General features: G+C 43.3%; 1 protein-coding gene across 8 annotated transcripts; it reads left to right on the forward strand.

The window, feature by feature from the left end:
- Positions 1 to 1,749: 1,749 nt before the first annotated feature.
- On the forward strand, positions 1,750 to 25,236 carry ZNF121 (zinc finger protein 121). Of its 8 annotated transcripts, XM_037992517.2 has the most exons (6): positions 1,750 to 1,851; positions 2,178 to 2,240; positions 4,065 to 4,225; positions 18,348 to 18,428; positions 19,267 to 19,344; positions 20,321 to 25,236. In XM_037992517.2, exons 5-6 carry the CDS (start codon positions 19,342 to 19,344, stop codon positions 21,488 to 21,490), a joined length of 1,173 nt encoding a protein of 390 aa, XP_037848445.1. In that variant the 5' UTR covers positions 1,750 to 1,851; positions 2,178 to 2,240; positions 4,065 to 4,225; positions 18,348 to 18,428; positions 19,267 to 19,341; the 3' UTR covers positions 21,491 to 25,236. The 8 variants fall into 8 exon arrangements, with proteins under 8 accessions (XP_037848445.1, XP_037848443.1, XP_037848444.1 ...); XM_037992515.2 differs by lacking the exon at positions 4,065 to 4,225; XM_037992513.2 differs by lacking the exon at positions 4,065 to 4,225 and having other exon boundaries at positions 1,770 to 1,851; positions 1,966 to 2,240.
- The last annotated feature ends 250 nt before the right edge of the window (positions 25,237 to 25,486 follow it).

Raw genomic sequence — 25,486 nt, forward strand, 5'->3', positions numbered from 1 at the left:
TCGGGAGACTGAGGCAGAAGAATTGCTTGAACTTGGGAGGCGGAGCTTGCAGTGAGCCCAGGTCGTGCCACTGCACTCCAGCCTGGGTGACAGAGTGAGACTCCATCTCAAATAAATACATAAAGAAAGAAAGAATGAAGAAATAAAGGCCTATAGAAAGCATGACTGAATAGAAGAGTCAGACCATGCCATGGACTGGCAGGTTTATCAATATGGAAGAATTGTGGAAAGGCTCTAGGAACATGAGGAGATATATACAAAAAAGCTATACACACACATACACACATATATTTTTTAATACAGAATGGTGTAGGGTCCAGTCCCACAGGGTCGGTGGGTTTTTCTCCCCGTGTGCGGAGACTAGAGATTGTAGAAATAAAGACACAAGACAAAGAGATAAAAGAAAAGACAGCTGGGCCCGGGGGACCACTACCACCAAGAAGCGGAGACCAGTAGTGGCCCCGAATGCCAGGCTGTGTTGATATTTATTCGATACAAGACAAAGGGGCAGGGTAAGGGGTGTGAGCCATCTCCAATGATAGGTAAGGTCACGTGGGTCATGTGTCCACTGGACAGGGGGCCTTCTCTGCCTGGCAGCCGAGGCAGAGAGAGAGGGAGTGAGAGAGACAGCTTACACCATTATTTCTGCATATCAGACTTTTAGTACCTTCATTAATTTTGCTACTATTATCTAAAAGGCAGAGCCAGGTATACAGGATGGAACATGAAAGCGGACTAGGAGCGTGACCACTGAAGCACAGCATCATAGGGAGACAGGCCTCCGGATAACCATGGGCGGGCCTGACTGATGTTAGGCCGTCCACAAGAGGTGGAGGAGTAGAGTCTTCTCTAAACTCCCCCGGGGAAAGGGAGACTTCCTTTCCGGGTCTGCTAAGTAGCCGGTGTTTTTCCTTGACACTAATGCTACCGCTAGACCACGGTCTGCTTGGCAATGGGCATCTTCCCAGATGCTGGCGTTACCACTAGACCAAGGAGCCCTCTGGTGGCCCTGCCCGGGCATGACAGAAGGCTCACACTCCTGTCTTCTGGTCACTTCTCACTATGTCCCCTCAGCTCCTATCTCTGTATGGCCTGGTTTTTCCTATGTTATGATTATAGAGCGAGGATTATAATAATATTGGAATAAAGAGTAATTGCTACAAACTAATGATTAATTATATTCGTATATAATCATATCTATGATCTATATCTAGTATAACTATTCTTATTTTATATATTTTATTATACCGGAACAGCTCATGCCTTGCTCTCTTGCCTTAGCACCTGGGCGGCTTGCCACCCACAGAAAGGATGTTGCTATTTTGCCCACGCTGGTCTTGAACTCTTGGACTCAAGCTATATACACGTGCCTTAGTCTCCCAAAGTGTTGGAATCACAGGCATTAGCCACTGCGGGCAACAGGGAAAAGCTCTGCAGGAGCTTCCCTTAGGGTGCGCCCCATCCCCCATCCCCGCCCTTCCAGTGGGTCTGGCCACCTGAGCTGATGCCTAGGCCTGGTCCCACCTCTAAATCGCCCCCGAGTATGGGCCCCACCCCTCGCCCACAGTTCCTTCCAGAGGCCCGGTTCTAACCTCACCTTTTGCTCTGGACCTGTTTCTGCATCCCCCTCCCTGAACTAGCCCCAGGCCTGTCCGCACCCACCCGGGAAGAAACTAGAATTTCTGTGTTGGATTGGGTCCTACGTGGCTGAAACTTGAACCCAGGAGCCCCGCCCGGGCCCAGACTCCGAGCGGAAGTGACGTCAGCGCGCCATCGCCATCTTTTCCGGCCCTGGCTCCGCATGGTCAGTGCCATTTCGCCTTTATCGTGGTGGTGTCCACCTTTGCTGTGGTGAGTTCCGCCTGCTTGGGGATCCCTGAGATAGTAGCGGGGGTGGCAAAGGAACGATTGGGCGCAGTCGCCCAGGAGCCTCTGGGATCCGCCTCGTTTCACTGTCTTTTCCAGGGGCTGTCGGTCCTCCCAGCGCGGCCAGTTGCGAGAGGCCGCAGGCTCAGTCGGTCCCGGTCAGGAGCCAGGTCGGGAAGTGTGTTTGTCCCGCCTCCGCGCGGTGTTTTCTGGAGTGCTTTCAACCGCTGTGCTCCCCTCATCAAAAGCTTGGAAAGCAACCTTTGCGAGTTTTTTTTCTTTCCGAAAGTAAAAGGATTTCTGCGTTCCAGTCAGGTTGGCTGCGGCCCCGCATCCCCCCGCCTCAGGAACCTGGAGATTCCGGCGTGTTTCTGGTGAGCACCGGCAGAAAATTGGTTTCAAGAGGGCTCTGACTTCCATTTCTTTGCTATAAAATGTATCGTCTGAGAATCTGGCATTATCTTGATGTCCTTTACTTATTTTTGACTCATTACTTTCGGATGGAAAAAAATATAGTCGTTTAGGGCGTGCCTATTTCTGCATGTAAATATGAACACGTGTAGACTGTAAGCCTTTAGTTTCTTATTTTTATTTTCTTGGACTTAATTTTTTGTTGTTGTTACCAGCTAGAATCCTTTCTACAGAAGAGAGGCAGGCCAGGCGTGCTGGTTCACGCCTGAAATCCCAGCACTTTGGGAGATGGAGGCAGGCAGATCACCTGAAGTCAGGAGTTCGAGACCAGCCTGGCCAACATGATGAAACCCTGTATTTTCAGTAAAAAATACAAAAATTAGCCAGGCGTGGTGGCAGGCCCCTGTAATTCCAGCTCCTCGGGAGGCTGAGGCAGGAAAATTGCTTGAACCTGAGAGGGCGAGGTTGCAGTGAGCCGAGATCTGCCACTGCACTCCAGCCTGCGCGACAAAAGTGAAACTCCGTCTCAAAGAAAGTAAGAAAGGCAGTAAGAAAGGCAAGAAAGGCAGTAATACACAGTTATTCTCTTCATCTGAAGTTCCTAGGCCTGTATTCCCCCACAAGCCTTAAAACAGGGCCCACAGGAAGAAAGGATAGAGGCTTTTGTTTGTTTTTTTGAGAGGGAGTCTTGCTCTTCCGCCCAGGCTGGAGTGCAGTGGAGCGATCTCAGCCCACTGCAACCTCCACCTCCTGGGTTCAACCGATTCTGTTGCCGCAGCCTCCCGAGTAGCGGGGACTACCATGCCCAGCTATTTTTTTTTTTTTTTTTTTTTTTTTTTTGTATTTTTAGTAGAGATGGGGTTTCACCATGCTGGCCAGGCTGGTCTCGAACTCCTGACCTTGTGATCCACCCGACAGCCTCCAAAGAGCTGGAATTACAGGAGTGAGCCTCTGCTCCGGGCCACCAGGATGGAGGCTTTATTTTGCTGATACTAGAATTATTTATTAAAATCAGAATACTATTCTAGTATTAGTGTAGTAAAGTTTCTAGTATCTATTGAATTTATTAGCAGCATATTTGGACTAAGTGTAGTTTTGACATGTTTTTTTCCGAAAAATTTGATCCTAAGGAAAACTTGAACATCTAATACACCCAGTCTGGATTTTTTTTTTTTGGAAACAGAGTCTCGCTCTGCCACTCAGGCTGGAGTGCAGAGGTGCGATCTTGGTTCACTGCAACCTCTGCTTCCCAGGTTCAAGTAATTCTGCCTCCCTAGTGTTAGGCATGTCCATGTGAAGAGACCACCAAACAGGCTTTGTGTGAGCAATAAAACTTTTAATCACCTGTGTGCAGGGGGACTGAGTTCGAAAAAGGAGTCAGCAAAGGGAGACTCCTTTGCTGGGGCAGTCTTATAGGATTTGGGTAAGTAGTGGAAAATTACAGTTAAAGGGGGTTGTTCTCTTAACAGAGATCCCCGCAGGGGCGGGGATCACAAACTGCTCAGTGGGGAGCTCCTGAGATTCATTCTCCAGGAGAAGAATGTTACAAGGTCAATTGATCAGTTAGGGTGGGGCAGGAACAAATCACAATGGCGGAATGTCCTCAGTTAAGGCGGGAACTGGGTGTTTTCGATTCTTGTGGTTTTTAGTTGCTTCAGGCCATCTGGATGTATATGTGCAGGTCACAGGGGATATGATGGCTTATCTTGGGCTCAGAGGCCTGACACCTAATAGCTGGGACACAGGCACACGCCGCCACACCCAGCTAATTTGTTTTTGTATTTTAGTAGAGACACGAGGTTTCACGGTGTTGGCCAGGCTGGTCTCGAAATCCTGAACCAAGGCAATTCATCTGCTTCGACCTCCCGAAGTGCTGGGATTGCAAGTGTGAGCCACCGTGCCCAGACACTTACTTTTTTAGCATTGTGCTTGTTTTCTTTCTCCTCAGGTAAATACATCTTAGGGTAAACAATTTGAGTGTAAATTGAGCATAATTGCACACTTGATGCTTGACCTTTAAATACTTGGTAAAGCATCTCCTAAAAAAAGGCATAGTCATTCTGAAACCACAATACTAGTATTTCACTTAAATAAAAAATAATAATGTCATCTAATGTCTACTTTGCGTAATAACTAAAATTCTCTGCATTGATTTAACGTATGCTCTTGAATGTTTTTTGGTCTAAGATCTATTCAAAATGTATCCATTTTTACATTGCAAATTGTTAATGTTTTCAGTGTCTTTTTATCTAAAACAGTTAATTGTATATTATATTGACTTTCGGAGAGTCACACTGTGGGGTATGATGAGATTTCTCTTCAAATTATCTCATCAATCTTTTATTCTTTAATTCATAGTACCCCTCACCCTTTTCCTTTTTTCTCCTTTTTGCCTTTGTTAGATGCCCAGGCACACCACAGTACCAAACGTTATCAGTACCAGCTCACATGCTTTTCCTCATTTGGAAAGAGGACTAACTTCCTAGCTCATTACAGACATCCCTTCTCCTTCCTCTCCGTTTTTCTTTTGCGTGCCCACCCTATCTAAAAAAAATCAAATGTTTAGCCAACCGGGATTAGTTTAGATTGTACAACCCAACCCCGGCCAATGTGGAAAAGGTACAGGGGCAGGACTTGCATCTGGAATAAAGGCTCTCGTGCCCCTTTGTTCAGGTGTGCTCTCATGGCGACTGGCCAAGGAGGCACCCCCCTGCGCAGAAGTAAAATCGCTTTGCTAATAATTCTTTGTTCGAGTGTTCAACTTCCTTAGGATTTTGAGTGTTATTCCTAACAACACTCATTTTTTTAGAAAGTCATACAATCAGATATTTCTGATTGGATTCTCGTGGTGTGTGTAAATATTCCTTTCTTTTTTTTTTTTTTTTTTTTTTGAGACGGAGTCTCGCTCTGCCGCCCAGGCTGGAGTGCAGTGGCCGGATCTCAGCTCACTGCAAGCTCCGCCTCCCGGGTTTACGCCATTCTCCTGCCTCAGCCTCCCGAGTAGCTGGGACTACAGGCACCCGCCACCTCGCCCGGCTAGTTTTTTGTATTTTTTAGTAGAGACGGAGTTTCACCGTGTTAGCCAGGATGGTCTCGATCTCCTGACCTTGTGATCCGCCCGTCTTGGCCTCCCAAAGTGCTGGGATTACAGGCTTGAGCCAACGCGCCCGGCCAATATTCCTTTATTTCATGCGATTTCCTACAAACTTGGAATTGGGTCCAGAGGAGAAGCTGACAACCATTGTTTGATAAGGTCTGACAGTATGTACTTCATGCTTTGGGAACCATAAAGTCTCAAATTACTCAGTTCTGCCTTAATTACTTCATGTCCCGTGATTTGTTGTTCATTCTCTATCATGTGCTAATGGCAAACCACAACCTGTTTCTCTAAAGAAAAACAGTTAATCTGCACAACAGGGCATGGATTGACTCTGGAATACCAGAGGGCTATACTCTACATCTTCTGTTGGTGTGTGCCAGAGCATTCCAATAAATAGGATGCTGTTTAACATGTACACTTTGAGTATCATTGGGTCTGCTTGATCAGGTGGACCAAGTGCTTGGGAAGCCTGCACTGCAGCCTTGTCTCTTGTCTACAGTTGAAACTAGTAGAATCCTTACAGGCAAGTCTGTGGGGCGTTAAACAAGCACATGCAAATGTATATATTGCCTCCAAAATTCAAGAGGTCTACAGATGATAGTTCTATTGATAGTTCTATTTTTAGTTTTTTGAGAAACCTCCATCCTGGGTGTTTTTGTTTTTTTTGTTTTTGAGACAGTCTTGCTGGATCACCCAGGCTGGAGTGCAATGGCATAATCATGGCTCATTGCTCCTTTTTAGTGGTAGGCGGTATTAGGTGAAATAACTTGGAGTGACATCTTGCAGGGATGTCTTTACATGATCCAAACAAGGGAATATTTTTACCCACAGACATGGCGACCCCAGAATCTCCCACTTCCTATTTTACAATTCAAAAAAAGTTTTTGATTCATAATAGATGTACATATTTTCTGAGTACATGTGATAATTTGATACATTTATATTATCAAATCAGGGTAAGTAGGATATCTGTCACCTTAAATATTTATCTTTATTGCAGGAACATCAAATTATTCTCTTAACTGTTTTGAAATGTACAGGAGATGAGTGTTAAATGTAGTCACCTTACTGATCTATTGAACACCTGTTCTAATTTCTTCTACCTGTGTATTTTACCCATGAATCAACCTCTCTCTCTTTTTTTTTTTTGGAGACAGAGTCTCACTGTTGCCCAAGCTGGAATGCAGTGGCATGATCTCAGCTCACTGCAACCTCCGCCTCCTGGGTTCAAGTGATTCTTCTGCCTGGGACTACAGGCGCATGCCACCATGCCCAGCAAATTTTTGTATTTTCAGTAGAGACGTAGTTTCACCACGTTGGCCAGGCTGGTCTCGAACTCCTGACTTCAAGTGATTCACCTGCCTCAGGCTCCTAAAGTGCTGGGATTACAGGCATGATCCACTGTGCCTGACAGGTTTTGTGTGTGCATGTGTGTGCAGACAGGTCTTGCTGTGTTGCCCAGGCTGGTCTCGAACTTCTGGGCTCAAGTGATCCTCCCACCACAGCCTCAAGTTTTGGGATTACAGGCATGAGCCTCCACACCTGAATATTATTCTCTATAGTGGCTGTACTAATTTACATTCCCATCAACTGCATACAAGGATTATCTTCTCACCACATCCTCATTAGTACTTGTTATTCCCTGTCTTTATAAAAGCCATTCTGTGAGGTGAGATGACATCTCGTTGTGGTTATGTGTGATTTGTATTTCTCTGATATTTAGCCATCAGAGAATGATGATGTTGAGCATTTTTTTGTACACTTGTTGGCCATTTGTGTGTCTTTTTTATGAGAAACAACTCTTCTAAGCTTTTGCCGATTTTTTTGATCGGATTTTTTTTTTTTTCTTATCAAGTTGAGTTCCTTATATATTTTGATTACTAATCTTTGTCAGGTGAATAGTTTGTAAATATTTTCTCCCATACTGTAGATTGTCTCTTCACTTTGTTGATTGTTTCTTTTGCTGTGGAGAAGTTTTTAGTTTGATGTAATCTTATATGTTTATTTTTTCTCCTGTTGCTTGTGCTATTGAGGTCTTACCTAAGAAATCTTTACCCAGACCGATGTCCTGGATTGTTTCCCCAGTTTCTTCCTCTAGTAGCATTATGGTTTCAAGTGTTGCATATCTTTATTCTGTTTTGACTTTGTTTATGCTGAGGGATGGCATCTAGTTCATTCTACATATGGTTATTCAGTTTTCCCAGCAGCGTTTATTGAAAAGACTGCTATTTTCCCATTGTATGCTTTTGGTGCCTTTGTTGAAAAAGAGCTGTCTATAAATGTGTAGATTTATATTTAGGTTCTCTCTTTTCTTCCATAGATCTTATGTGTTGGTTTGTTTGTTTTTGAGACAGAGTCTCACGCTGTCGCCCAGGCTGGAGTGCAGTGGTGAGATCTCGGCTCACCGCAACCTCCGCCTCCTGGGTTCACACCATTCTCCTGCCTCAGCCTCCCGAGTAGCTGGGATTACAGGCGCCCGCCACCTCGCCCAGCTAATTTTTTTTTTTTTTTTTTTTTTGTATTTTTAGTAGAGACAGGATTTCACCGTGTTAGCCAGGATGGTCTCGATCTCCTAACCTTGTGATCCGCCCGGCTCGGCCTCCCAAAGTGCTGGGATTATAGGCTTGAGCCACCGTGCCCGGCCTATGTGTTTGTTTTTATGTCAGTACCATACTGATTGGGTTATGGTAGCTTTGTAGTATATTTTGAGGTCAAGCAGTTGGATGCTTCCAGCTTTTTTTTTTTTCTTTTTTTCTTTTTTTCTTTTTTTTTTTTTTTTTTTTTTTTTGAGACTGAGTCCTCTGTCTCCCAGGCTGAAGTGCAGTGGTACGATCTCGGCTCACTGCAACCTCTGCCTCCCAGTTCAAGGAATTCTCCTGTCTCAGCCTCCCTAGTAGCTGGAACTACAGGCACGCACCACCACCCTGGCTAATTTTTGTATTTTTAGTAGAGACAGGGTTTCATCACGTTGGCCAGGCTGGTCTTGAACTCCTGACCTCATGATCCACCTGCCTCACCCTCCCAAAGTGCTGGGATTATAGGCGTGAGCCACCGCACCCGGTCACTCCAGCTTTGTTTTTTTGGTCAGTATTTCTTTGGCTGTTTAAGGTCTTTTGTGATTGCATATAAATTTTAGGATTTTTTTTCTATTTTTGTGATGAATTTCATTGGTATTTTGAGAAGGGTTGCTCTGAATTGTAAATTGCTTTGGGTAGTATTGTCATTTTAACAATATTCTTCTAATCCATGAGCATGGAATATCTTCCAATTTTTTTCTGTGTCCTCTACAGTTTGTTTCATCAGTGTTTAGAGTTTTCCTTGCATAGCTCCTTCACATTTTTGGTTACTTTTATTTCTTTTTCTTTGTTTTTCTTTTTTGAGACGGAGTCTTCTTGCTCTGTTGCTCAGGCTGAAGTACATGACTCTTGGCTCACCAACCTCCGCCTCCCGGGTTCAAGCGATTCTTCTGCCTCAGCTTCCCGAGTAGTGGGGACTACAGGCACACACGCCTCCATGCCTAGAGAACTTTTGTATTTTTTTTTTTGAAACGGAGTCTCACTTTGTGGCCCAGGCTGGAGTGCAGTGGTGCAGTCTCTACTCACTTCAAGCTCCGCCTCCCAGGTTCATGCATTCTCCTGCCTCAACCTCCTGAGTAGGTGGGACTACAGGCGCCTGCCGCCTCGCCCGGCTAATTTTTTTGTATTTTTAGTAGAGATGGGGTTTCACCATGTTAGCCAGGATGGTCTTGATCTCCTGACCTCGTGATCTGCCTGCCTCGGCCTCCCAAAGTATTGGGATTACAGGCGTGAGCCACTTGTTTTTTTTTTTTTTTTTTTTAGTAGAGACGGAGTTTCACCATATTGGCCAAGCTGGTCTCAAACTCCTGAACTGACTTCAGGTAATCCACCCGCCTCAGCCTCCCAAAGTGCTGGAATTACAGGCGTGAGCCACCGCACCCGGCCTAGCCTGTAGTTTTTTTGTTGTGCTCTTGTCTGGTTTTGCTATCAGAATAATGCTTACTTTGTAGACCAAGTTTGGAAATATTCTCTTCTCTTCAATATTTTTTGCGGAGTTTGAGTAGTATTATTCTTTAAGTTTTTGGTAGGATTTAGCAGTGAAGCCATCAGGTCTTGGGCTTTTCTTTCATGGGATTCATTTTGTTATGGCTTCAATCTTGTTATTGGTGTGTTGGGGTTTTCTATTTCTTCATGGTTCGATCTTGGTAGTTGTATGCGCCTAAGAATTTGTCCATTTCAGGCCGGGCGCTGTGGCTCACGCTTGTAATCCCAGCACTTTGGGAGGCCGAGGCAGGTGGATCACCTGAGGTCGGGAGTTCAAGACCAGCCTGACCAACATGGAGAAACCCCATCTCTACTAAAAATACAAAATTAGCTGGGGTGGTGGCACATGCCTGTAATCCCAGCTACTCGGGAGGCTGAGGCAGGAGAATCGCTTGAACCCGGGAGGCGGAGGTTGCGGTGAGCCGAGATCGCGCCATTGCACTCCAGCCTGGGCAAAAAGAGTGAAACTCTGTCTCAAAAAAAAAAAAAAAAAAAAGAATTTGTCCATTTCTTCCAGGCTTTTCAGTTTGTTGGCATATAGTTTTTCACAATAGTTTCTAATGATTGGTTGTATTTATGTGGTTTCTGTTCTGTTTTCTTTTTCATTTTTTATTTTATTTGGGTCATTTTTTCCCCTCAGTCTAGCCAAAGGTTGATTGATTTTGTTTATCTTTTCAAGTAATCAACTTTATGTTTTATTGATATTCTGTATTGTTTTTTATTCTCAATTTTGTTTATTTGGCTATGGTCTTTATCCTTTTGATCTAATTGTGAGTCTGGTTTGTTTTTGTTTTTCTAGTATCTTAGGGGGTATCATCCGGTTATTTTAAATCTTTCTACTTTTTGTATGTACGTGTTTATTGCTGTAAAATACTCCCTTGGTACTGTTTTTATCCATAGATTTTGGTATGTTGTATTTTCACTTTCATTTGTTTTTGGAAATGTTGTAATTTCCAAATTTCTGTGTGCTTTTGTCCCATGGATTTTGATATGTCAACATACCAAAACAATGTTCTGTTTTGTTTTTTTTGTTTTTTTTTTTTGAAGAGGCAGGGTCTCCTTTTGTTGCCCAGGCTGGTCTCAAAGTCCTGGGTGCAAGCAGTCTTCCTGTGTCGGCCTCCCAAAGTGCTGGGATTATAGGCATGAGCCACCATTTTGAGACTGTGAATCAAGGTTCCTCTTGTTAGTGATTTCTAGTTTTATTCCTTTGTGGTCAGAAAAAATGATATGATTTCTACATTTTTGAATTTGTTGAGACTTTTTTTGTGGCCTAAGATATGGTCTATTCTGGAGAATATTCCATATGCTGAGAAAAGAAATAAATCTTCTGTAGCAGTAGGATAAAATGTCCTGTTCTAGTTAGGCCTTTCTGGTTTAGTGTATTGCTTAACTACTTCTGTGTTTCTTTGTTGATTTTCTAACTGGATGATCTGTCCATCACTGAGAGTGGGGCGTTAAAATCCCCTACTATTACTGTATCACAGTGTGTATCTCCTTTTAGATTTATTAATACTTGCTTTATATACGTGGGTGCTCCAGTGTTGGGTGCATAAATATTGACAGTTTTTATATCCTCTTGCTGAATTGACCCTTTTATCATTATATAGTGACTTTCTTTTTTTTTTTTTTTTTTTTTTGTATTTTTGAGACAGAGTCTTGCTCTGTCTCCCAGGCTGGAGTGCAGTGGTGTGATCTCAGCTCACTGCAACCTCCGCCTCCTGAGTTCAAGCGATTTTTCTGCCTCAGCCTCCTGAGTAGCTGGTGTTACAGGCATGCGCCACCAAGCCCGGCTAATTTTTGTATTTTTAGTAGAGACGGGGTTTCACCATGTTGGCCAGGCTGGTCTTGAACTTCTGACATCGTGATATGCCTACCTCGGTGTCCCCAAAGTGCTGGGATTACAGGCGTGAGCCACAATGACCAGCCATAGTGACCTTCTTTATCTCTTTTTGTTTTTGTTTGAGATGAAGTCTTGCTCTGTCACCCAGTCTGGAGTGCAGTGGCGTGAAATCGGCTCACTGCAACCTCCACTTCCTGGGTTCAAGCGATTCTCCTGCCTCAGCTTCCTGAGTAGCTGCGACTAAGGCATGTGCCACCATACCAGGCTAATTTTTTTTTAAATTTTTAGTAGAGATGGGGTTTCACCATATTGGCCACACTGGTCTCTAACTTGTGACCTCAGGTGATCCGCCCGCCTAGGCCTCCCAAAGTGTTGGGATTTCAGGTGTGAGACAGTACACCAGCCTGAATACTGTATTCTTAGATGCCAATTTTTTTTTTCTTCCAGCACTTTGAAAATTTCATTCCATAGGCAGGCAAGGTGGCCGATGCCTGTAATTCCAGCACTTTGTGAGGCTGAGGCAGGTGGATTGCTTGAACTCAGGACTTTGAGACCAGCCTGGGCAACTTGGCTGTAGAAAGTAAAGTAGAGGGCCGGGCGCGGTGGCTCAAACCTGTAATCCCAGCACTTTGGGAGGCCGAGACGGGCGGATCACGAGGTCAGAAGATCGAGACCATCCTGGCCAACACGGTGAAACCCCGTCTCTACTAAAAAAATACAAAAAACTAGCCGGGCGAGGTGGCGGCGCCTGTAGTCCCAGCTACTCGGGAGGCTGAGGCAGGAGAATGGCGTAAACCCAGGAGGTGGAGCTTGCAGTGAGCTGAGATCTGGCCACTGCACTCCAGCCTGGGCGACAGAGCAAGACTCCGTCTCAAAAAAAAAAAAAAACAATAAAGTAGAGGTTTTTCTTTAAAGACTTTTTTTTTTTCCGTCTAATGAGGAATAAATAACTTTTTTTAGAAGCAAAATTTATTCAAAGACCTGTGTTAACATTCTTAAATATCTGCTAGCTGTAATAAAGAAATCATGTACTTTATGTTCTTCGCTCCCACAGTTTGCCCTGGCATGCTTATACTGGTCCAGGCAAGCATTGGTCATAGCCTGTTCCTCTTCCTTATTTGAAGGGGTTTTTACCCTTCTCAGCATTCCACAAGTTACTTCTTCCTTTGTTCTCCTGTGCCTTTGCCTCTTTTAAAAAGTTCTAAGTTGCTAGCTAGTCAGAACAAATACAAAATGTGAGGTCCCTTTCCAGCCAGTGGAAACTGGACGCAGCAGTAGGGTGGATGTGTCAGGTTGTAAATGACCCTGTCTCCTTTGCTCGGTGTACTCTCATGGCAAAACTACTGGGGAGTGTACCCTTTCTGCAGAAAATATAAAAATGGCCTTGCTAAATAAATTAAATTTGTGTTCACATGCTATTTCTTTCCGCACCGGGAAACAAGCATTTCAAACATGGTGAAACCCCGTCTCTACAAAAAAATAGAAAAATTAGCCAGGCATGGTGGTGCACGTTAGTAGTACCAGTTACTTGGGAGGCTGATGAGTATGGCTTGAGCCTGGGAGATAAAGGCTGCATTGAGCTATGTTTGTGCTATGGTACTCCATTCTGGGCAATGGAGTGAGATCATCTCACAAAAAAAGAAAGAAAATGTCATCCTACTCCCTTCTAGCCTGTGTGGTTTCCATTGAGAAATCCTGTTGCCAGACCAATTAGAGTCCTTTATATGTTATTTGCTTCTTTTCTCTTACTGCTTTTAAGGTCCTTTCTTTGTCCTTGACCTTTGAGAGGCTGATTATTGTATACTTTGTAGTAGTCATATTTGGGTTGAATCTGTTTGGCGTCGTCTTACCTTCCTGTACCTGGATATTTATATTTTTCTCAATTTTTGGAATCTTTGGTTATTTCTTTAATAAGCTTCCAAAGCTTACCCTTGCACTTGCTGCATTGCCTCTTGAACACCAGTGATTCCTAGGTTTGGTCTTTCAAGGTAATTTTCTGTATCTGGCAGACAATCTTAGTTCCTTTTCATTCTTCTCCTCGGGCTCTATTTTCAAATAGCCTTTCTTCAAGCTCAGTGAATCTTTCCTCTGATCCGTTTTGCTGTTGAGAGCCTCTACTGTGAATTTTTGAGTTGAGTATTTCTCAGTTATAAGATTTCTCTTTTTTGTTGTTGTTAATATATTCTAAAGTTTTTTTCTGATACATTTCTGAGTTGCTCTTCTGTGTTATCTTGGAGATCACTGTATTTCCTTAAAAGTGCTATTTTGAATTCTTAGGGAGCTCACGTATTGTCATTTCATTAGGTTCAGTCACTGGTAATTTTTTTGTCCATTTTGGGAGATCATGGTTCCCATTTGCTGTTTCTTGTGGATGTACATCTGTGTCTGCATTGAAGGATTATTTATTACAGTCTTTGTCTGGCTTGTAGTTTTTATTGGATATGTTTTCTTTACCTGTTTTTTTTTTGTTGTTGTTTGTTTTGTTTTTGTTTTTGCTTTGTTTTTTGTTTTTGTTTTTTGTGTTTTTTTTTTTTTTTTGGAGACAAGGTCTCTCTTTGTAACCCAGGCTGGAGTGCAGTGGTGTGATCATGGCTTGCTTACTGCAGCCTCTGCCTCCTAGGCTGAAGCAGTCCTCTCTTGAGTAGGTGAGGTGCACACCACCACACCTGGCTACTTTTTGTACTTTTTAGTAGAGACGGGTTTTCATCCTGTTGTCTAGGCTGGTCTTGAACTCCTGAGCTTAAGTGATCTGCCTGTCTCAGCCTCCCAAAGTGATTTTCTTTCTTTAAAATTTCCCTAGGTCACTGACTCCTTTTCAGCACTAGATGGAATCTTAAACCTACGTTTGCCTCTGCTCTAGCAAACTGTCAAGAATACTGTCCATCCAGAATGAGGGAGTCCTAAAGGGCATATTCCAGCACTGTGGGCAGGCTGGCTGTGTGTTCTGCCCAGGTGACCTGTGTAGCATACCCCTACAGTATGGTGCTCCTGAACAGCCACTCTGATTTGACTTCCTTTTTTTTTTTTTTTTTTTTTTTTTTTGAGACGGAGTCTTGCTCTGTCGCCCAGGCTGGAGTGCAGTGGCCGGATCTCAGCTCACTGCAAGCTCCGCCTCCCGGGTTTACGCCATTCTCCTGCCTCAGCCTCCCGAGTAGCTGGGACTACAGGCGCCCGCCATCTCACCCGGCTAGTTTTTTTTGTATTTTTTAGTAGAGACGGGGTTTCACCGTGTTAGCCAGGATGGTCTCGATCTCCTGACCTCGTGATCCGCCCGTCTCGGCCTCCCAAAGTGCTGGGATTACAGGCTTGAGCCACCGCGCCCGGCCTCTGATTTGACTTTCTCCTTTGGCCGAGATATAAAACAGAGTTTCCAGGGCTGGGGATGGTAGTCTTGCCTCCTGTCTTTGTCCCTGGATGTCCTCAGGGATGTTTCTCCCTTCAGACACTTGTGTGATGCTTCCTGTGGGTTGAGACAGGGAGGGACTGATCTTTTACCAGGGAACCCAGGATGGTGGAGAAGGCGGTTGTCCACCTTGATCTCATTTTTTTTCCAGTGCAGAAACTGTGAATTGGTAGAAATTTTCCATGTTCTTGGAAATTTGATTCTCTTAACGTCTCCTTGGAGTTTTTTCACTTCTTTGTAGCCCCAGAAACTGCCCAATTTTTATATTTGAGATCAGGGACATTGCTGGTGATAATTTTCCCAATGTGTATTTGGTTTTGGTTTTCTGTAAGGGGATTGAGACCAGCTTGCTTCTGTACTACCATTTTGGAACCATAAATGCTGCATGCTTCTAATAAAGCTGTCTAAGGTATTTTCAGGCAGGGCACAATGGTTCATGCCTGTAATCCTAACACTGGGAGGCTGATGTGGGAGAATTGTTTGAGACTAGCCTGGGTAACATAGTGAAACCTCAGGTCTATAGTAAAAAATAATAATAATAATAAAATAAAATAATTTTTAAAAATTAGCCAGGTGTGGTAGTATGTGCCTGTAGTCCCACATACTTGAGAGGCTGAGGCAGGAGGGTTGCTTGAGCCCGGGAATATGAGGCTGCTATGATCGCACCACTCTAATCCAGCCTGGGTGACAGAGTAAGATCCTGTCTCTAATTTTTAAAAATGTGTTTTCTACTTCCTATTCATTGGATATGATCAGTATATTGGTGTCAACATAGTGTACCAGTGTGGTGTTTCATGGAGTATCATTTTCTCTGGGGACTAAGTTATGACAGAGACCTGGAGAACTGACACATGCTAGGGGCAATGACACTGTTGGGCCTGCCAGGTGAAAGGTCTTGTTTTTTTCAAATTGGTATGGAGAAGAGACATTAGCTATGTCAGTGTCTGCATACCAAGTGACAGAAATTATGTTGATTTATCTATAAAGACATTATATTTTGAAAAATGGCTAAGTCCATGATTTATGAATGATTTTGGTGTGGTAATTAAGTAAGAGGTTATGATTCTCCACTGGGATAAGTCTAGTTTTTGGCTACTGTAGTTTAGACTTTTTTACATGGATAGAGCAGTATTCAAGTGCAGAGATTGGTACACTATGGCCCATGGGCCATGTCTGTCCCTCCGCGTGTTTTTTATATATAAAGTTTAATCAGAACACAACTTTTTTTTTTTTTTTTTTGAGACGGAGTCTCGCTCTGTCGCCCACGCTGGAGTGCAGTGGCGCAATCTCGGCTCACTGCAAGCTCCGCCTCCCGGGTTCACGCCATTCTCCTGCCTCAGCCTCCCGAGTAGCTGGGACTACAGGCGCCCGCCACTGCGCCCGGCTAATTTTTTTCTATTTTTAGTAGAGACGGGGTTTCACCATGGTCTCGATCTCCTGACCTTGTGATCCGCCCGCCTCGGCCTCCCAAAGTGCTGGGATTACAGGCGTGAGCCACCGCGCCCGGCCAAACACAACTTTTTATATATAAAGTTTAATCAGAACACAACTGTGTTCATTTGTTTACATTTTCTATGGTGTTTTCCATGCTACAACAGTAGAGTTGAGTAGCTGCAACAGAGACCATGTGGCCCCTAATGCCTAACATATTTTGTGGCTACTTAGAGTAGGATTTGTTAACTGCTTATCTATTTCATTTCTGGGGACACCACGATCAGTTAGCCACCACCACAGACCTCTGTAGGTCAGGGCATTCTGATTACTGGTACATTTCCACTGTCCTTGATAGTTGATTTTCTCACCTTGTCTTTGGTGACTAAATACTACCCTCTTGATTTCTGCTATTCTGGGTCCCCCCTTCATCTCGATTGAAAGCAGGGAACTCGGCCGGGCGCGGTGGCTCGTGCCTGAAATCCCAGAACTTCGGGAGACCTAGGCGGGCAGATCACCTGAGGCCAGGAGTTCGAAACCATCCTGGCCAACATGGTTAAACCCTGTCTCTACTAAAAATACAAAAAAAATAAAATAAAATTAGCCCAGTGTGGTGGCAGGCGCCTGTAATCCCAGCTACTTGGGAGGCGTAGGCAGGAGAATCACTTGAACCCAGGAGGCAGAGGTTGCAGTGAGCCTAGACTGCGTCATTGCATTGCAACATGGGCAACAAAAGCAAAACTCCATTTCAAAACAAAACAAAACAAAACACAACAGGGAACTCATCTCACTGATGGTATTCTTTGCAGTCATACCTGTCCTATGAAGGAGAATACTAACAGGGCTTTTCAAGGATTACGATACTCCTCCCACTACTCTCAGTAACCTTTGTGAAGAGAGTGTCTTCTGCTCTGTCAACAAAGGGTGGGGGAGTGGGCTATACAGATGACACATAGTAAATCCAATGCAACACTCCTGTCTCTCTAGGATTCTCTTCTTCACATTATGCCAGGGAGGCTCCGGCATATGAGCCTCATTAATTATTAACAATTTCAGCCCTGAGAACATAAGAAATAGCTTTATTTCAGGGGTGTCCTAAAGAAGCTCTCTGATTTTTTTTTTTTTTTTTTTGGATGGAATCTTGATCTGTTGCCCAGCCTGGAGTGCAGTGGCACGATCTCGGCTCACTGCAGACTCTGCTTCCTGAGTAAAAGCGATTCTTCTGCCTCAGCCTCCTGAGTGGTTAGGACTACAGGCACGTGCCACCACGCCTGGCTAATTTTTGTATTGCTTGAACCAGCGTGAGCAGCGGCAGAGGTTGCAGTGAGCTAAGATTGTGCCACTATACTCCAGCCTGGGTGACAGAGCAAAAATCTGTCTCAAAAAAAAAAAAAGAGAGAGAGAGAGATGTAATACTACCCATGATATTAAAAAAGCTACAAAAGACACAATATTCAAACTATTGACAATATTGTTTAAAAAAAAATGATCTTGGCAAGGTGCGGTGGCTCACGCCTGTAATCCCAGCACTTTGGGAGGCTGAAGTGGGCAGATCACCTGAGGTCGGGAGTTCAAGACCAGCCTGGCCAACGTGGTGAAATCTTGTCTCTATAAAAATACAAAAAAAATTAGCCAGACCTGATGGTGGGTGCCTGTAATCCCAGCTGCTTGGGAGGCTGAGGCAGGAGAATCAGTTGAACCTGGAAGGTGGAGGTTGCAGTGAGCTGAGACCGTGCCATTGTACTCCAGCCTGGGTGACAGAGTGAGACTCTGTCTCAAAAGAAAACCAAAAAACAAAATAATGATCCCTCTTTGCACTTGCATTATTTCCTATTTGGATACACGTTTTAATGGTTTTTATTTAATTTTTTTCAAGACAGAGTCTCACTTTGTCGCCTAGGCTGGGAGTACAGTGGCACAATCATGACTCACTGCAGCATCAACCTCCCTGTGCTTAGGTGATTCTCCCACCTCAGTCTCCCAAAATTCTGGGATTACAGGCATGAGCCACTGCGCCGTCTTTAATGGTTTTAAATGTGTATTTAAGTTTGAATAGTGGGTATTTGGTCAGAGATAACCAGTCTCCTCAGGGCACAAAAAGATGAGATATATGAAATCTGAGCTCTTTTAAAGTAGTTTCACTACTCTCTTTAGGAATATAGTTATTTTTTCTTGGTTACGTTTGTCGTTTCCTTCATAAGCCTCTTCCATTGGTGTATCTTTCCCTCTGTACAGGACCTGTTCAAACTCAGTCTGTCGCTCGACTGGAGGAGGAGGAGGAAAAGTTGAGCACATTGCCAACTGGAGTCCTCCAAGGTGAGTGTGAAGAACATTCCTAGTCCATGATAAGTTCAGTATGTTTGGAAGCATAATGAAGATATATTTAAAAGATGTACTTTGTCACAGAACATGGGACCATTGGACTTGGAAGTTTTAGGGTATCTTCAACTTTCCATATTTCTCTTTTTCGTCTAACCCAGACTTTCATGTGATTTTGCAAATGATCTACTCTTATATCTTTTTGCTTATGACTTTAATGTGTGCTCTTTATCCAGATCATTTCTACTTTCCTTCCCTAATAATACTATTTCTGTTCATTATCTCATTTAATTTCTATAGAATAAATTGTTTAAAAAGTTACTAAATTGCCGGGCGTGGTGGCTCATGCCTGTAATCCCAGCACTTTGGGAGGCTGAGGCGGGTGGATCTTTTGAGGTCAGGAGTTCAAGACCAGCCTGGCCAACTTGGAGAAACCCCATCTCTACTGAAATTACAAAATTAGCTGAATGTGGTAGCACATGCCTGTAATCCCAGCTACTTGGGAGGCTGAGGCAGGAGAATCGCTCGAACCCAGGAGGCGGAGGTTGCAGTGAGCCGAGATCGCGCCACTGCACTCCAGCACTCCAGTCCGGGTGACAGAGCGAGACTCTGTCTCCAAAAAAAAAAAAAAGAAAAGAAATTACTAGGTTTAGACCCCAAGTCCTTATGATTGCCAAATACTAGTCATGGATAAACTGTTCAAATCTATGTTTGTTTAATTTTTTTGAGTGTGCTGAATATGAAAAACACAAATGAGCTCTATAATTCTGACTTATTTAACCTACCGTTTTGTACTCAGACCCTATTTTTTCTCTTTTTTTCTGTTTTACTTCAGAATGGCAAGTTAAAACCAAAGTGTCAGCACTTCAACAACATTTTTTTTTGGCTTAAAACATCAAACGGCATACAAATGGTAAGATTAAGATTTCTTATTTACCACACTCAAAAAAGATTGGGAATTCAGTTATAAAAAATCAGCACAAATGAGAGATATTTGAGAGAGGTAACATTTACTCAAGCAGGACGAATGTCTCTAGAGCAAGGGTCCCCACTGGCACTGTTTCTATTAGAGTTAGGAACTGGGCTGCACAGCGGGAGGTGAGCGGCAGGTGAACAAAACTTCATCTGTATGTATAGCCATTCCCCATCGCTCGTATTACTGCCTGTCTTATTACTCTGCCTGTCAGATCAGTAGCAGCATTCGATTCTCATAGAGGCGCAAACCTTACTGTGAAGCACCCATGTGAGGGTTCTAGATTGTATGCTCCTTATGAGCCTGATGATCTGTCACTGTCTCCCATCACCTAGATGGGACTGTCTAGTTGCAGGAAAACAAGCTCAGGTCTCCTGCTGATCCTACTTTATGGTGAGTTGTGTAATTATTTCATTATATGTTACAATGTAATAATAATAGAAATAAAGTCACAGTAAATGTAATGTTCTTGAATCATGCTGAAACCATCCCTGTCCCACCCCCATTCCACCCGTTTGTGGAAAAATTGTCATCTACGAAATTGGTCCCTGGTACCAAAAAGGTTGGGGACCTCTGCTGTAGAGGGATACTCTAAATATAATGAATTTGGGGATACCCTAATTCTATCTTAAAACTTGGTGCTTCAGCATTCTCACAAATACAGATTATCACATATGTAGCTAGATAGATAATAAAAACAATTTCATGAAAATAGGAATTATTTCAGGGTTCTTAGAGCAAATGGCACAGGGTTCTTGCAGGTTTTCTTCATTCAACTTGTAAAAAATCCATGGGGCAGCAAGTGTATTCATGTAATGAAAATGGCAAAAATTATAATGTGTCTGATTTCAGATGGGTAAAATCTATTGATAAGTCTGAAAAATCCTTTAATCATCATTCATCCCTTTATTAACAGGCAGAAATCCACAATGGAGAGGAACTCTGTGACTTTATGGAAAATGGAGAACTCTTCAGTGAACACTCATGCCTTAATGCACACATGGGAACTGAAAATACAGGGGACACTTATGACTGTGATGAGTATGGAGAAAACTTTCCCATGTTACACAACAGTGCCCCTACTGGAGAGACGCTTTCTGTGTTGAATCAGTGCAGAAAAGCCTTCAGCCTGCCACCAAATGTTCACCAGAGGACGTGGATAGGAGACAAATCCTTTGAATACAGTGACTGTGAGGAAGCCTTTGTTGATCAGTCACATCTTCAGGCAAATAGGATAACTCACAATGGAGAAACACTCTATGAACAGAAGCAGTGTGGGAGAGCTTTTACTTACTCCACAAGCCATGCTGTGTCTGTTAAAGTGCATACTGTAGAAAAACCCTACGAATGTAAGGAATGTGGAAAATTCTTTCGATATTCTTCATATCTTAATAGTCACATGCGAACCCATACTGGGGAGAAACCCTATGAATGTAAGGAATGTGGGAAATGCTTCACTGTTTCTTCACACCTAGTTGAACATGTAAGAATTCATACTGGAGAGAAACCTTATCAGTGTAAGGAATGTGGAAGAGCCTTCGCTGGGCGCTCAGGCCTTACTAAACATGTACGAATACACACTGGAGAGAAGCCCTATGAATGTAACGAATGTGGGAAAGCCTACAATAGGTTTTATCTACTAACTGAACATTTTAAAACTCACACAGAGGAGAAGCCCTTTGAATGTAAGGTATGTGGAAAATCCTTCAGAAGCTCTTCATGCCTTAAGAATCACTTTAGAATTCACACTGGAATAAAACCCTATAAATGTAAGGAGTGTGGGAAAGCATTCACTGTTTCCTCAAGCCTACATAATCATGTAAAAATCCATACTGGAGAGAAGCCCTATGAATGTAAGGACTGTGGGAAAGCCTTTGCTACATCTTCACAACTCATCGAACATATAAGAACTCACACTGGAGAGAAACCGTATATATGTAAGGAATGTGGGAAAACCTTCCGTGCTTCTTCACACCTACAGAAACATGTTAGAATTCACACTGGAGAGAAACCCTATATATGTAACGAATGTGGGAAAGCCTACAATAGATTTTATTTACTTACTAAACATTTAAAAACACACTGAAGAAAAACTCTGAATGTAAGGAATGTGGAAATCTTAGGAATTTCTCATACCATAATTACCACATTTGAATTCATACTGAAGAGAAATCTTATTGGTACAAAGAATGTGGGGAGGCCTTCAGTTATCCCCATTCACTTTGAAGACATGAAAGAACTCATACTCTCTGTGTCCCCCATAAATTTTAGGAATGTTAGGGTGCCATTGGATTTTTTTTTTTTTTTTTGAGACAGACTTTTGCTCTTGTGATCACCCAGGCTGGAATGCAATGGCATGATCCCGGCTCACTGCAGCCTCTGCCTCCTGGGTTCAGGCAATTCTCCTGCCTCAGCTTTTGAGTAACTTGGATTACAGGCGCCCTCAACCACGCCCAGCCAATTTTTGTATTTTATTAGTAGAGACGGGGTTGGCCATGGCTGGTCTTGAACTCCTGACTTCAGGTGATCCGCCTTGACCTCGCAGAGTGCTGGGATTACAGGCATGAACCACTGCACCCGGCCTTTTTTTTTTTTTTTTTTTTTTTTAGTTGTTGTTAATACACATTCTTCTGTTCTCAAGCGATTGGATTGTGATCACAATCCAACATTTGAGAACTCACCCTGGGGCCATACAATATAGGAAACACAGAAAGCCCTCATTATTTCCGTAGGCCTTTCTAAGTATGTAAGATGTTGCAATGGAGAGAAACACTATTGATACAGGCATGCCCTGTAGATATTGCGAGTTTGATTCCAGACCACCACTATAAAGCGAGTATCACAATAACGAATCATACAAATGTTTTGGTTTCCCAGTGCATATAAGTTAGGTTTACATCATATGGTAGTGTAGTCTCTTGTGTGCAGTACGTCTTAAGTAAAGTACCTTACTTTAAAATACTTTATTGCCAAAAAGTGCTAATGATCATGTGAGATTTTGGCGAGTTGTAATCTTTTTGCTTGTGGTAGGTCTTGCCTCAGTGTTGATGGCTGTTGGTCAGAGTGGCTATGGCAGTTTCTTAAAATAAGACAGCAGTGAAGATTGCTGCATTGATTGACTCTTCATTACATGAAAAACTTCTCTGTATCCTGCAATGCTGTTTGATAACATTTTACGCATAGTGAAACTTCTTTTAGAATTGGACTCAATCTCTCAAACTTCGCCACTGCTCGATCAACTAAGTTGATGTAATATTCTAAGTCTGTTGTCGTTTCAGCAGTGTTCACAGCATCTTCACCAGGAGTAGATTTCATTTCAGGAAACCACTTTCTTTGCTCATCTATACAAAGCAGCCTCTCATCTGTTCAAGTTTTTTCATGAGATTGAAACAATTCTGCCACATCTTGAGGCTCCATTTCTAATTCTAGTTCTCTTTTTTCCATCACATCCACAGTTACTTTTTCCACTGAAGACTTGAACCCCTCAGAGTCACCTATTTGGAATCAACCTCTTCCAAACTCTGGTTAATGTTGGGTTTAATTTTTTTTTTATTAAAAAAATTTTTTTAGAGACAAGGGCTTGCTGTGTTGTTTGTGCTGGAGTACAAGTGGGTGTTCACCAGCACGATGAGAGCACACGGTAGCCTTGAACTCCTGGCCTCAAGCAATCCTCCTGCCTATGCCTCCTGAGTAGCCAAGACTCCAGGCACACACCACCACACCTGCCTTAATGTTGATATTTTGGCCTCCTTCCATGAATCATAAATGTTGTTAATGGCATCTAGAATGGTGAACCCTTTTTGCAAGGTCTGCAATTTAATTTATCCAGATCCGTCAGAAGAAGCATTATTAGTGGCAGCTCTAGCCTTACGAAATGTATTTCTTAAATAAGACTTGAAAGTCAGAATTATTCCTTAATCCATGGGCTGCAGTTAGCAGGCATGAAAACGTTAATCTTCTCTATACCTCCATAAGAGCTCTTGGTTACTAGGTGCATTATCAGTGGTAATATTTTGAAAGGAATCTCTGAACAGTATGTTTTACAGTGGGCTTAAAATATTCAGTAAACCATGCTGTAAATAGATGTAAATAGACACCATAAGGAGAGTAGATGTAGCATAATTCTTAACTGGCTCTTGGATTTTTAGAATGGTAATTGAACATTAGCATTCATTTAAAGTCACCAGCTGCATTGGCCTCTAACAAGAAAGCCAGCCCAGGCTGGGAAAAGTGGTTTACACCTGTAATTCCAGTGCTTTGGGAGGCTCAGGTTGGAGGATCACTTGCGGTCAAGAGTTCAAGCCCAACCAGCACAACAGAGCATGACCCTGTCTCTACAAAGTAAAGAGTCAGCCCGTCCTTGGAAGCTTTGAAGTCAGATATGGCTTACCTAGAGCTATGAAAGTCCTAGACGGCATCTCCTGAAGTAAGGCTGTTTTGTCTCTGTTAAAATTCTAGTAGAGCTACCTCTGCCAGTGATCTAGATATTCTGGAAATGCTTGCTGCAGCTTCCACATTAGCAATTGCTACTTCACTTTGTACTTTTGTTATAGAAATGACTTGTTAAACCTCACAAACTGATCTTTGCCAGTTTCCAGCATTTCTTCTGCAGCTAATTCACCTCTCAGCCTTCATAGAATTAGAGTTAGGGCCTTGCTCTGGATTAGGTTTTGGCTTAAGGGAATATTGTGGCTGGTCTGATCTATCCAGACCACTAAAACTTATTCCATGTTAGTGGTGAGGCTGTTTTCCTTTCTTATTATCTGTGTTTTCACTGGAGTAGCACTTTTAGTTTCCTTCAAGAACTTTGCATTCACAACTTGGCTAACTGGCACAGGAGGCCTAGATTTTGGCCTATTCCAGTGGTTTTTTTTTTTTTTTTTTTTTTTAAGAGAGACATAGTCTCGCTTTTGTCCAGGCTGGAGTGTAGTGTAGTTACAGGCCATTGCAGCCTCAAACTCATGGGTTCAAGTGATCTTCCTGTCTTCTGAGTAGCTAAGACCGCAGGTGTGCATCGCCATGGCCAGCTAATTTTTTGTTTTTATTTTATTTTATTATTTAATTTTTTTTTTTTTTGAGACGGAGTCTCGCTCTGTCGCCCAGGCTGGAGTGCAGTGGCCGGATCTCAGCTCACTGCAAGCTCTGTCTCCCGGGTTTACGCTATTCTCCTGCCTCAGCCTCCAGAGTAGCTGGGCCTACAGGCGCCCACCACCTCGCCCGGCTAGTTTTTTGTATTTTTTAGTAGAGACGGTGTTTCACCGTGTTAGCCAGGATGGTCTCAATCTCCTGACCTCGTGATCCGCCCGACTCGGCCTCCCAAAGTGCTGGGATTATAGGCTTGAGCCACCGCGCCCGGCTTGTTTTTATTTTTTTAAAGAGGCAAGACTTTACTGTTTACCAGGCTGATCTTGAACTCAAAACCTCAAGTGATGCTCCCCTATCTGCCTCCCAACACGCTAGTATTACAGGTGTGAGCCTCTGCACCTGGCCCTTATCTTGGCTTTTGACATGACTTTCTCACTAAGGTTAATCATTTCCAGCTTTTGATCTAAAGTGAGAAATGTGCAACTTCTTCTTTCACTTGAACAGTTAAAGGCCATTGTTGGGTAATTAATTGGCCTAATTTCAATATTGTTGTGCCTCGGAATTAGGAGGCCTGGGAAGGGGGGGTGGAGTGGCCAGTTGGAGGAGTGAGAGAATAGCATTTATTAAGTTTGCTGTCTTCCTAGGTTGTGGTTTGTGGTACCACAAAACAATTAAAATAGGAACATCAAAGATCACAGAGCAGCTGGGCATGGTGGCTCACACCTGTAATCCCAGCGCTTTGGGAGGCTGAGGCAGGTAAGTCACGAGGTCAGGAGTTCAAGATCAGCCTGGCCAACATGGTGAAACCCTGTCTCTACTAAAAATACAAAAAATTAGCCAGGCGTGGTGGCAGGCACCTGTAGTCCTGGCTACTCGGGAGGCTGAGGCAGGAGAATCGCTTGAATCCGGGAGGTAGAGGTTAGAGTGAGCTGAGATCGCACCACCACACTCCAGTCCAGGCGACAGAGTGAGACTCCGTCTCAAAAAAAATAAAATA

This window comes from Chlorocebus sabaeus, chromosome 6 (assembly GCF_047675955.1).
Source record: "Chlorocebus sabaeus isolate Y175 chromosome 6, mChlSab1.0.hap1, whole genome shotgun sequence".
Taxonomy (NCBI): Eukaryota; Metazoa; Chordata; class Mammalia; order Primates; family Cercopithecidae; genus Chlorocebus; species Chlorocebus sabaeus.